The sequence below is a fragment of the Pygoscelis adeliae genome, unplaced genomic scaffold (genome assembly GCF_000699105.1).
Source record: "Pygoscelis adeliae isolate BGI_AS28 unplaced genomic scaffold, ASM69910v1 Scaffold172, whole genome shotgun sequence".
Taxonomy (NCBI): Eukaryota; Metazoa; Chordata; class Aves; order Sphenisciformes; family Spheniscidae; genus Pygoscelis; species Pygoscelis adeliae.
Window position 1 is genome coordinate 3,891,114 of NW_008824338.1, and position 12,671 is coordinate 3,903,784.

The following is a 12,671-nucleotide window of genomic DNA, read 5'->3' on the forward strand; positions in this document are numbered from 1 at the left end:
AAAAGCGTTTTGGGATTTCCCTTTCCGTTGCTTTTGTTTCGCTTGGGTACAACGTCTGTTTTCTGTGACCGGGCCGGGGTTAGTATCGGAGGGGATTGCAAGCCTGGTGCTTGCCCCTGAGGTCCCCAGCCTGCCGGGCTCGCCGGCTGACGGACATACAAACCCGCTGTTTCGGTGGTGTTTTTCACAAGACCCTCTCAGAGGAGTACTAATTTCATAGGGTCGAGAACAGATATAGTAGTAGAGACACACACAGCGTGAATGAAATGTCTGAAAATATTTTCTCCTTAAAATTTTAACTGTCCTAGTCTCAGTCACCGAGTGTCCCGACAGGCCCTGGCGACTCCACGGTCCCGCTGAAGAGGCAAGCTGAGCTTTCCTCAGCATCGGGACCTTTTTCATTTCCAGTGGGAGTATTGCTCCTGAAAGTATTCATTTTAAATAAAGTTTCGAAATGTGGAATTACTTTGACAATATCCCAGTCATACGGGAGAGTAGTAGCCATGTGTGTTTTCTCAGAACTGAATTGTTTCATTTCTGGTGAGCTGTGTTTGCATTACTAGATTCAGGAGGAAAAAAAAGTGTTATGTCTGCTGTGTTATCAAAAAGATAAAAAGGAACCCCGGTGCTGGTATGTCTGTAAGGTGAGGCTCATGGGGAGAACGCACTTTTATGCTTTATAAGTGAGTTGTTTCTTTTCCAACCTCACCTACAGGTATACTGGAGTAAAAAAAAAAAAATAAAAAAACAATTTGATGTAAATGAATTACTGTTTTAGAGAACATGAGACAACAAGGTGTTTATTTATGCAACTAAATTGTTTGGCCTCTTAAAGTTCAGATGCCCGTTGAATTTGCACACTGGAGGTACTTCAGAACCACAGTAGTTTCCTTTGGGATGGGGGAACTAGTTGTGATGTTTTGTTTTATTTTCCTGGTTTAGGTTGTGGAACTCTGGCGGTGCTGGAACAAAATGAAGCTGGGATAGTTCTGCTCAGGAGGTAACACAGGTTTATGTTTTATTTTTGCAGAAGAAAAACTTTTATGTACCTGTGAGTACAAGACACAACCCAAATATTTTGGATTATTGTTAGTGATAAAAAGTATTGTATCTATACTATAGTATCTACTGAATATATGTCTTTGTATTTACATACAAATGAATGCATTTGTATTTACATACAAATGATAGGTTTATATTGCATAGATTTTATTATAGGAAGCAATCTGGATTGCACCCTTTCCGTAGCGTAAACCATTTTATAGAAAACTGACAATGTAAATTAAAAGCAGCCTCTCTGCCCTAGCTTGAAATTAAAAGTTTTAGTTTTTTAGGAACAGTGCATTGCCACCTAAATTTATGCCCTTATAATTGACTTATACTGAAAATAGAGCAGGAAGCTGCGTAAAGTCATGGAGGTCCTTCGTAGGAGATCCAATATTCTGAGGGTCTGGGAGGAGTTTGATTTGTCTTCTGGATGGAAGAAGGAGAAAGGTTAGGAAGGAGGGGGTTTAATACTTAGCCATCATTGACTTACTTTTTTTTTTGAAAAAAGTTTTGAAACAGTAATTGTTTAGATTAAGAGGCCTGAAATAGAAATGCTTAACAAATAGTTAATCCTATTCAGAGAAAGTGTTTTTAATTCATAATTGTTAAAGCAAGACTCGTTGAAGATGTTCAACGCTCTGTTAGTTCTGCGAAGTGCTCTGGTTTAGTACTGTTCATTTCTATGTTTCCAGTTACTCCACTTATTTTGTGGTAGAAAGTCCTGTAACTTTCTGAGCCATAAGCTGTGTCATTTTCTCTATGGAAACGTTCTGTGTGCATGCCTTCCCTTCATCATTACTGCAGGGTGCCATGAAGTTTAACCTGAGCTTAGCTGAACCTTCAGTGAAAAGGGGGTAAATAAATTAATATTTACCATCAGATAACAGCACGGTCATCGATAGTTGTTGCAGAGCAACTAATATATGGTATCAGATCCTGTATGAGGAATTGTTGGTGTGTTGAAAACCCTTTTAAGGGAGCGTAGAGATCTTTAATGTGTTCATGACTGTCTTTCTGTTGTTTTTTTCACTGTGACTCAGCTTCCTAATGGTGGTGTGAATTGGATAGAGCTCTCCCAACACAAACAGTTTTATTTCTTTGTTTACCACACTTGTTACAGACAAAGGGCTCCTACCTCTGTAGCAACATCCTGGAGAAACCTTAGATCAGGCTGAGACATGTGGTACCTCTGTCTCTCTTTGCCTGGCAAGTTTAAGACTGAAATCAGATTTCGTTCTCTGTGTGTGGAAGGTCCTTGGCTCATTTATGCTTTAACTTAATCAACCTATTCTGGCATACAGTTGTAAAAGTTGCCATTATAACAAGTTACTTGTAAGGAGATTTTACAGGAAACTCAAATATATAAAAATGCTGTTTAGCATGGTAAATAGGGTGATTTAAAGAAATACTGTATTTGCATGTAACTAGTCCAGACTTCTATGTCATGCTTTCTCATGGACAAATATCTTCATTGTTCCGATTTAGTTTTGACTGGAATGATGGTCTGTTTGATGTGACCTGGAGTGAGAATAATGAACATGTGTTGATCACTTCTAGCGGAGATGGATCTCTGCAAATCTGGGATACAGCTAAAACCAAAGGTCCACTGCAAGTCTATAAAGAGCACGCTCAGGAGGTAAACCAGGCAAACTTGAAAAATGTAATGGATGGTCTAATGTTTGAATTATTAAAGGATTTATTTGTGGACTTTTTCAAAAGTGGATTTTGTTGTCAAAAATTTTTTAACTTTGTTTGGGTCCATGGTTTGAATTCGTAACAACATTATTTTGAATATAAAGTGAATTACCCGTTGTACATATTGGTATGTACATTCATATGCTCTAGTAGGTGCCGCTTAATTACATAAATCTAATATATTCAGAAATAGCATTTGTGGTTTCTTATAGGCTAAGTAATCATTGTGTTGTATGAAAGTACTGCAGGCATTCCCTAATTTTTAGAGAGCATTATTGGGTAGGTCTAAGTCAGACAGCTGATGTATATAGCAGCGTTATACTTGAGGCATAGAGTGATACACATTATGCAGATCCTTAGGACTTCTGTAGTACCTGGGAACTGCTTATCCTTTTTCCATCCTAGCATCTGTGAGATCCTACTCAAATAACAGTTATCAAATATTGGGACAGCATGTATTTTTTTAGCCTTGGTTTGATACCGTTGCATTTGATTTTCTTAAAATCTCAGTTTCTTTATGCAGTGCAGTATGGGTAGAGAAAAATGCTATATTAATGTTCATAAATGTATTTGCATATTTTTAAGGACATTTATGCTTTAGTATATTTGTCTTCCCCCAAGTGATTTCTCTACCCTTTTTTTTTTTTCATGCTTTCGTTCTAACTCCACTCATTTCTGTCAAGTCTTTGAACTTTAGATGCAATCAGTTTTAGCCTGGATTACTGACGCTTTATGTAAATGACATAAACCTAGTGGATATGTAGTCAATAAAAAAATGATGGAGGAAATCTAGTTTTGTATTTACAAAGACCTCAAGATTTTTTCAGATACGAAGCACAAAGCTAAAAGCTGAGTGACGGCAGTTACATGACAGCCTGTCTTCTGTACCTTATTTCTTTGTAATTTTGCTACTTTGGTTTAATACGTATACTATGTAAATAAAGAATTTTGAGATGAGTTTGTAGTTGCGATCAGGATTTTATGATAGTGTTCAAAGGCTAATGGTAGTAACAGAAAGATGTAGGCAAAGCATAATACCAATTTTTTTTTGTCTCTATCATTTTCTCATTGAAATTCTGTTCATAAGTTTATTTTGGTTCTGCTACACCATCTGTTGTTTGTGAAGTAAACATTTCTGTGTCCAAGTCTTAGTTTAGCAGGTAGCATGGGGAGGTGGACGCATTCAACCATGAGTTAGAAAGACAGTATAGGAAACGCGGTCTGAGTGTGTATTGTGAGATACGAAAGGTTTGTATTGATTCTTTATAAACATGCATTAAGAGGATAGATCTCAGAGGGAATATACCTAATAGTTTGTGGTAAACACTAGCAGACAGTGCTCTTTAAAATGATTGACTACCTTCCTAATCCTTAATCCCTGGCTGACATTTCTTATGACAATTTTGTCACTGCATTTTATAATGTTTCTAATGCAAGATTGACAGGGATCTGTTTCTTGTTTTCTAAATGAGATCATTATCCCTCCTCAAAAAGAATGTGCATTTTTAATTTAAAAGCGCATCTTTATTATCAAAGGACAATGAGTTTTATTCCAGCACTAACCAACTGCTGAATCTCATGAATAAATTAGTCTAATTTACTTTGGTTTTGATGAAGTCTCACTGGAATGTGAGACAACAGAATGCCTGAATTAAATTTGTCTTTTAAAGTGAGCCTGAACATTTATTTTGAACTATTTTTTATGTTTTTACATCTTTTTTTCATCATCTTTTCATCTTGCCTGAGGCATTTCTTGCTGCTGTTTAGGCATAAACTAGTATTAATGTATTTTATGATTGAAGATAAAGCACTAAAAGATTAATAACTAAGGTTTATGCTGTGTTATTAGTCTTTCCCAGTTGCTCAATACAGCTTCTATTGAAGAGTCTGCAAATTTATGTTGGATGATAGCATGAAAAGGAAAGAATGAAAGTGAACCTTACTTCATTCTCCACACCTTCTTCTTTTCATTCTCTTCCCATTACCTGGCCCTGTCACATGCCAAACGGAAAATAGCTCTTGCTTTTCCTGAGCCTGTTGTCTGTTCTGTTTGCTGTTCTTGCCCGAAGGAGAATTTGCCCAGGTCCCATTGCCACCGATGCAGCTGCAGAGTGCTGGGCAGTCCCAACCATGTCTGCCATATGTACGCAGATCTGTGTTCAACAGATCTATGTGCTGATAGCTTGCGAGTGAGCTGTAAGCCATATGTGCGCTTTGCCTTATCTGTGCAGTAGATCTGACACATCCCAAATATGTGGGGCTAGGTGAATGGTGTGACACAGGTGCATATTTCTCAGAGTCGTATTTCTTTCTGGAAAATCTTGGGCATGAATATGAAAGCCAAACACTTCAACTGAGCTGACTTTATAGAGCTGTTGTGTGAAAGAGGCATACTATGTAGTGACACATTTAGGGGCATTTCCAAACAGCAACAGCTTTGGAGTTTAACACAGACCATGACACAGATTCAGTGGCAAGGAGAGAGGCTAATATTTGTGAGGAGCTCGGGAGCCACTTCGGAGAACCAGGATGCCTTCCGTTCTTAAAATATTCGTTATTATTTTAATAGGAGGAGTCAGGTTGAAAGGGAGGGTGTTTTAATGAGCTGGTAGTTGCTGGTAGTTAGCTGACAAAAATAGAAAAGCCAAGAGGTAAAGGCATGGTTTGGAAAAACAAACAAAAGAATTACCTCTCAGTTTCTTATTTGTTTTTTGTCAAGTACTGTCTGAGTGTCTTGTACATTTTGGTTAAAAGCTCCTCAAGGAAGGGAGTTAGCACAAAATGGCGCCAGAGCAATATGTCTTTCAGTATATGGAAAGCAGGACATTGTAAAATAAAAAAGGAAAGTTGGAGATAATGCACTTTGTTTTTCTGTGGGCAGTGGGTTGCCTTCCACTGATGGGAAATAAGCAAATAGATGAAAAACAGTTAATTTAACCTGGATCTAGCATAGACTGAAATATTTCTTAGGAAGGAAAATTCTCAGAAGTAGCTAAATGATACCTCGATTTCCTTTCTCATACAGGACACTTTCCATAGAAGACTTTGGCTTTTGCTGGATTTTTTTCCAGTCCAGCTTCTCTGCTTTTTTGTCTGGTGACACAGGTCCAAACATTTTCACTTTCAAAACAGGATTGCTGTCGTTTAATGCACAATTCCATCTATCCAAGACAAACACAGCATCTAGTATGTTGACTTGCAGATTAGATCCAGTGCTGTGCTAGAACTAGATTGTCCCAACTGGAGTACAAATCCTCGGTGGGTAGTGGCCTGACTGTTGAGAGCAGTGCTACCTACTACTGGTAGGTAGTGGCCACATTTCAGAGAAGTATCATGGAAGGTCTGATTGGGTCAGGAGGTGAAGCAAATAAACTGTTTCAGCTAATGTTTATCCACCTTAGCACTGAAATGGTTCATGTCCATTGCAGCTTATTGAGCCATTTTGGTGCGAGATAAGACTAGACAGAATGGAATACACCTTCCATCATGTACATGAAGATACGGTGCATTTGAAGATGGAAGTTGTACATGTTCTTGAGACTTTCAGATTTCAAGTAGTTTGAAGAACTTCCTCAGAGCATTCGTTTTCGCTGAGGCAGCAGAGCTGAAAAATCAGCAGTGAAAGATGGAGTTAAGGTATTCTCTGTCAAGGCGCGGGGACCAACGTTAGAATAAACTGTTGGAGAAGAGGGAGCTTATTTCAACTGCACAGCGAAAAGCAATTTCTTAATAGCTGAAATGATTAGTCATGAGGCAAGTTGAGTTTTTAATTTTATTTTATTTGTTTAAGGATATGAATGGTAAAAAAAGAGTGTCATAGAACCTGGAAAAGATGAAAAGAAGGAGTATTTTATGGCATGTACTTCTTATGAGAATTAGATATAATAAAAAAGTATTTATTGTTAGTCAGCTAAAACCTCAAAGTCAGCTCCGTAGTCAGCTCTGAAGAGAGATGGCATTTACATTGCTAGCAATTAGAAACTTGTACATATTTGAATAAAATTGGACCAGAGATAAGAAATCAATCTGAATTATGGCTTTTTACAGTGGTAGACACTTCTAGTCATGGTGGGTCTCTGTGGATTTTATTACAACTTTTTTTTCCCCCCTCCATTTTCGCCCATCTTTACTTTTTTGGATACTTTTCTGAGCCTATATGTACCTTTACTGACAGACTGAGATGTTAAATTTAATTTTTTTTCAGGTAAATGGCATTGTTGGCAACTGTGTGGTGCTTGACTGGTGCAGTTTTTTAGCTGATTATGATACAATCTGCAAATCCAAGTCTATTTCGTGAAACTTTGGTGAACTAGAGTCTCAAACTTGTATTCTAATGCTCTTTCTGAACTAGGCTGTTATATCATTTATAGGCATATAGTGTTGACTGGAGCCAAACTAGAGGAGAGCAGCTAGTGGTGTCTGGTTCATGGGATCAAACAGCCAAGCTGGTATGTTCACCTTCAGCATAAAACCAAAAATGTGATTTGTTTTGGATCTGATAGTTCTTCGTGTTAAGAAACAGCATTGATTCACTTTTCCTCTCTATTTGTACATTGAGGCTGAAATTCTGTTTTAACTGAGGTGTTGCTTTATCCCTCAGTTGATATCAGTTTAAGCATACAAATGCTTTTCTTGATACATGGTAAAAAGAAGTTAATTTAGTCCTTTCTGTATGTATAAAGCTTTTTTTATGTATGAAACCCTTTCTTACTGAATGTGTACCTCAACAGTTTTCCTTTTACTTTATTCAGTGGGATCCAGCTGTGGGGAAGTCATTATGCACTTTTAAAGGCCACGAAGGGGTCATTTACAGCACTATATGGTCTCCACACATCCCAGGTTGTTTTGCATCTGCCTCAGGTAAATATGATGGTAAAGGGGTTTTCACAACAAAAAAACCTTGTATGTTACTGGATTAGTTCAGTACTTCATCCAGCAGATGGTGGTGTGTGTCATGCATAAAAATGGAAGAAGGAAAGATAAATGTATTGCTGCAGCTGGATTTGTAGGTTCTGTTATGATCTGTAAATCAACCTCTTGGCCATTTAAACAGGGATCAGCAGTTTTCTAGCAGTCACTTCAGTGACTTTGTGGCAATTTTTTCTGTTATTTTATGTAGCGCTCTTCCATTCACCTCACTCTTATTATTGACCACTAAATCATGTTATATGCTTTATTTTGTGTTCTGGCTTACATTTTTGTTCAAGTTATCTCAAGTGTCAGTAGCCTGTTAGCTCTGTGAGAAACATAGTCCCCGTTGAACTGTTTTAAATACTGCTGGAGATCTCTCTGCCTTGTTCTTTGGGAAAGGTAATCATCAATTTTACTTTTCTGCTTTGGCCACTGCTATGAATCTTGCTGGTCAATACAATCATAACTGAGTTGGGTGTACCTAGAGGCAAAGAGACCGTATGGTGAGGTATGTTCCAAACACTGCTCCTGCTCCAGAGGCACAAGGAGAGCTCTGGAGTGAGACCTGGAGCCTAACTGCTAACTAACTGGGTGAGGCGTGCAGTGATCCACGGAGTTTGCTTGGGCAAAGGGGCAGTAAGACACTGCCTTAATGCGAATATTGGTAGGTTAACTCCAGCAGCTTAAATTTCTCTGATTTCAAGTCTGTTGGACTTCTGTACTGATTTAAATAGAAATTGTTTAGCTCTTATATCAAGAGGGTAAGCAGGTAGAAATATGTTTTCCTGTTACTGAAGTAAAAGAGAGACAGTGAGTACACACAGATACTGGTCTTCCCTATTCCTTGGGAAGTTTGATGAAAAAGTGCACAGGGCTTTCATAAAATTTCAGTCTGACTATTTCCATCTGACTCTGCTTGCAGGGTTGAACTAGAATGACTAACAAGTTACATGTATTTGTTCTAACATAGTAGTGCTTGGAAGCCAGATGCTGGCGCACAGATATTTCCAACTTATCTGAAGATTCATTGAGGTAACACTTAGTGAGGTACCTATCTAATAGGATGTGCAGAAACTTACAGGATTGAGCCCTGTACGCTGTATGAACAGTTCCACTGAAATGCAGCTATATAGTACAAAATACTAGCTAAGTACCATTTGGTGAAAGGTAAGTGGAGAAAACAGTGCTTACTGTATTTTGCAAATTCTAGGGGATGTTTTCTCTTTACAGTCCTGCTCAGAAGCCTCCCCTCCACGGTAGTCTTACTCATACAAAATTTCTGACATTCTAGATGAACAAAAGGGCTTTACGGATCCAGCTAGTTATTTCAGATTTGATTCTCTAGGCTATGAAGCCAAACCCTCCTCTAATACTTGAACAATTTTGGGAAACATTGATTGTTAGATGCTGTATGTGGTGGTACATAAATTGGGTACAGCAACATACAATTGATCTGCTCTTTGAGTGACTCAGTGGGTGCAGCTGTTGGAATTTTTGACTAAAACACTAAAGAGTTCCTATTCTTTTGTGAATTTTACTTTGACTCTTGAAAGGGACTAACATACACTGCTGGAGCCTGAAGCTAACTGCGGTCAGTTTTCACCGATTGATGATTCTATAGTAGTTTATAGGAAAAAAAACAAGCACAAAAGACACAATATTTTTCTTCTGTAAGTACTACTCAGATGTGAAATAAAAATCTTAGTGTAATGCTAGGTGTAAAAAAAATAGGTAAGAGAAAATGAAGTCTTCAGAACGATGGTGAACTTTCTTATGGTTTCCAAAATAAAACATCTGGTGTGCTTCTAAATGAAATAACTTCAAACCAAAGATCTTGCATAGAAATCATGACATGCTGATGTGGAAAAGGTTTCTTTGTTTGCTTTTGGTTTTAGTTTACATTGGAGTTTTCCTGTGGTTTGATTAGATTACTTCACTACAGAAAATACATATTGGGATTATATATATTTTTTATATATAGAGAGAGTATATATAAAAAAATACATATTTTGTATGTGTATGTTTTCTATATATATATTTGTATATATATATAAAAATACATTTTTCTTTGGTCAGCAAGACCGTGAGTAGTAGAAGTACTCATGACCTTCTAGCTCTGGGTATAAATGCCATTTCCTTATTGTAAGAAAGGCATATCAGACAGTTCACGTTCAGAGAGTTTACTTCACTGTTTAGTGTTTAATGGCATTCTACTCTGTCAGTCAAGACGTGATGAAAGTCAAACAGAACTGTTCAGGAGGCTGGACCTCCTCATTTGAAACTTGCGATGTTCCACACACTTTGTAAGGATGACAGAAAATTATGGGACAGAAAGCTTAATTTCACTGATGACCGATCTTCTATTGAGCTGAAGTTGGAACTGGAGAAAAACTGCAATCTCAACATGGTAGCACTGTGTTGAATTTACAGCTGTTCCCTTCTTTGATACACTTGCTGGAAGGGTTGACCTGAAGTTTTGTAGTCTCTTCTTTTTGCAACTTTGGGTTGTCTTGAAAATTAGTAACTGAAAATGTGTCCGGAGGGAAAGTTTTTGTACTTCCTTTCATCTCCCTTGTTTTTTAACTTTTTAAAACAATATCTTTTTGAAAGGTCTTGAAACATTCCCTTTTTGAAGGAGGCTACGCTGCTTTAGGATTGTAGTGTGTGTGTGTGTTCTTTACCTCTCTTGCCCTTTCTGTCCCCTTTCTCTCATCCCACCTCACACATACCTACTCACAACCACGTACTTACTCATATCTTGATAGTATAAAGTCTTAGCAGGTCAGACCAGAAATGAACTGTTTTGTGTTGCAGCATCTTCAATTTTGTATGTGTTAGTAAAGTAAGTTAGGTATGTTGTTAGCCACAGATTACAAAAAATGTTGATCTTGAAATGCTTCCAATTTAACTAAATTTAAGTAAAGCAATGCACTTTTTCTTTTTTTTTAAAAGAAAATAAGAGGAAAGGAGGTTTAGGAACTTTACCTTTTGCATGCCTCACCCCTGCCCTTTTTCTGCCTTTATTTGAATCCACATAGATGCCAGCAGAAGTTTAATTTCCACTTAACTAATTACTTTGTGAACACTGAAAATGGAAAACCAAACACAACTGCAAGCCACAGTAAAATAGCTGCTCAGAAGGACCATTATGTGCCTAGACAACTTTTGCCTGAAGCTAATAAGGATAAATCTTTGCTTTTGGAATATGACTTTTTCTCAAACTATTATGAGACTAGAAGAAGAATACGAGTGAAGAAAATGAGAAACCTAAGACTGCAATATAAAGCAGTTGAAAAAGAATTTGATGCTAAGTGTGGTTGTTTTGCTTCATTAGGTCTCTGATCTTAATACATACAGGAAAACTCAGTTTGTCTGCAGTGGACAATAAAATGCAATTGAATCACAGACGATAAATATGTCTGATGCTTCAGTTAAATTAGCTTTTAATTCAGCATCTAATACACTTCCATTTAACATTTACAGGGATGTGTGAGGTACTTTACAATGCTGTTGTCTTCATGTACAATCATTTGTACTCTCAAAGAGCAAGTAAATGGCTTATCTTTTTTTGTTTGAAATCATGAGTTAATAGTAGCAGAACAAACCGTTAATTCTGTATGTGTAAATAACTGCTGTTGTGATGTCAGTAACAATTTCTGAGCTGATAAGATAAGCAGGATGTTCAGGTGTACGTGCGGCACCAAACTAGAGCTCTGGTAAATGTCTGCCTTGCACTGAAAAAACAGTGATGTGGAAAATGTCATTAAAGAAGTGACATAAATGTTTAACAGTATCTTCATGGCTAAAAGGGTTTAATGAGTCATTGTGTCATTTGCCCAGAAGGTCTGTCTCTCTTTTTTTTTTTTTTTTTTTTTTTTTAACCCAGAGAGCAAATTGGTGAGAAGCATGTAAAGAAAGTGCCAAATGCACACAACGTTAGTATATAGTCAAATGTAAATCAGTTCTACTAAATGATTCTCCATAGCTGCAGAGCAATAGGCCTTGCTCGGTCCTGTGGTTTATAAAGAAAGCATCCTTTATAGTATCAACTGGTTTTATTGCCCTTTAAATTTAACAGTGGGAAGTAATTAATGAGAACCATTTTACCCTTATCTGCATAACTGTAGTATTCTTCGATACAGATATGACACTGGCAAATGAAAATATGAATGTTTTGGATTTGACAAAGCCCAGATTCAGAATGACTGCTACCTTTTATCTTAACTACTGGGACCTCAGTTTTAATGCTGCATTCGTTTTTAAATCATTACTACACTCCTTAAGTTTACTGATCAGGGCAGATACATAGTTTTCATAACATCTTAAACAAATCATGAATATGGGAAAGAAGTGTTTCTTAAATCTGCAAGATAAAGTCTGTATTCATCAGTATTTAGATCAATTAATTGTATTCTTTGCTCAAAGATTTACTTTTCAGGCTGAAGGCCCAGGGCGAAAAATTTTCTTATACCACAACAAGGTGTGATCATTTCTGAGAAATTTTTACTATGTTGACAAGTGTTGGGGAACTGTAGCTTTGCTGGTTTACAAATGAACTTGTAAATCCAGCCTCCACTCTTTGTAAGCCCTTGCATTCAGTGCTAAACTTTAAGGTTAAAATTAAAGAACGTTGTTTAGCTCGTATTCTGTTTTATTGCCAGCCCTGGCAGAGTGAGTTGCCTTTTAAAACGTTTGTCTTCTTGCTGACTTGTCTCTTAGTGACAAATGCGTGTAGTTAAGGGGTTGTCAAGCTGTAGTTTTATAAATCAGGCTGGCATGTGGTCTTGGCACACCTTTCTGTGTTTGGGATCCAAATTGTGAAAGAAAACTAAAAATGGACAGATAATTTTGCATGAAATAATGAGCTGGGGAAGGTGTACGTCTACTAAGAGGATGGTTACTGAATTAGTTGGAAAGGAATAGCTGTGAGTGCAGCTCCTCAATAAAGAGGTGTTTTCCACGTGTAAGTTCCTGGACCAAATTTGGGGTTGCAGGTCTTTGACTTCAGCTTTCTGAAG

At 37.4% G+C, this 12,671-nt stretch overlaps 1 protein-coding gene across 1 annotated transcript in view; it reads left to right on the forward strand.

The window, feature by feature from the left end:
* Positions 1-12,671, forward strand: part of PEX7 (peroxisomal biogenesis factor 7) — a 49,348-nt gene that overhangs the window by 946 nt on the left and 35,731 nt on the right. The window contains exons 2-5 of the mRNA XM_009319142.1: positions 943-1,000; positions 2,533-2,683; positions 7,113-7,190; positions 7,494-7,602. Coding sequence (XP_009317417.1) covers positions 943-1,000; positions 2,533-2,683; positions 7,113-7,190; positions 7,494-7,602 — 396 coding nt within the window. The remainder of the gene's footprint in view (positions 1-942; positions 1,001-2,532; positions 2,684-7,112; positions 7,191-7,493; positions 7,603-12,671) is intronic.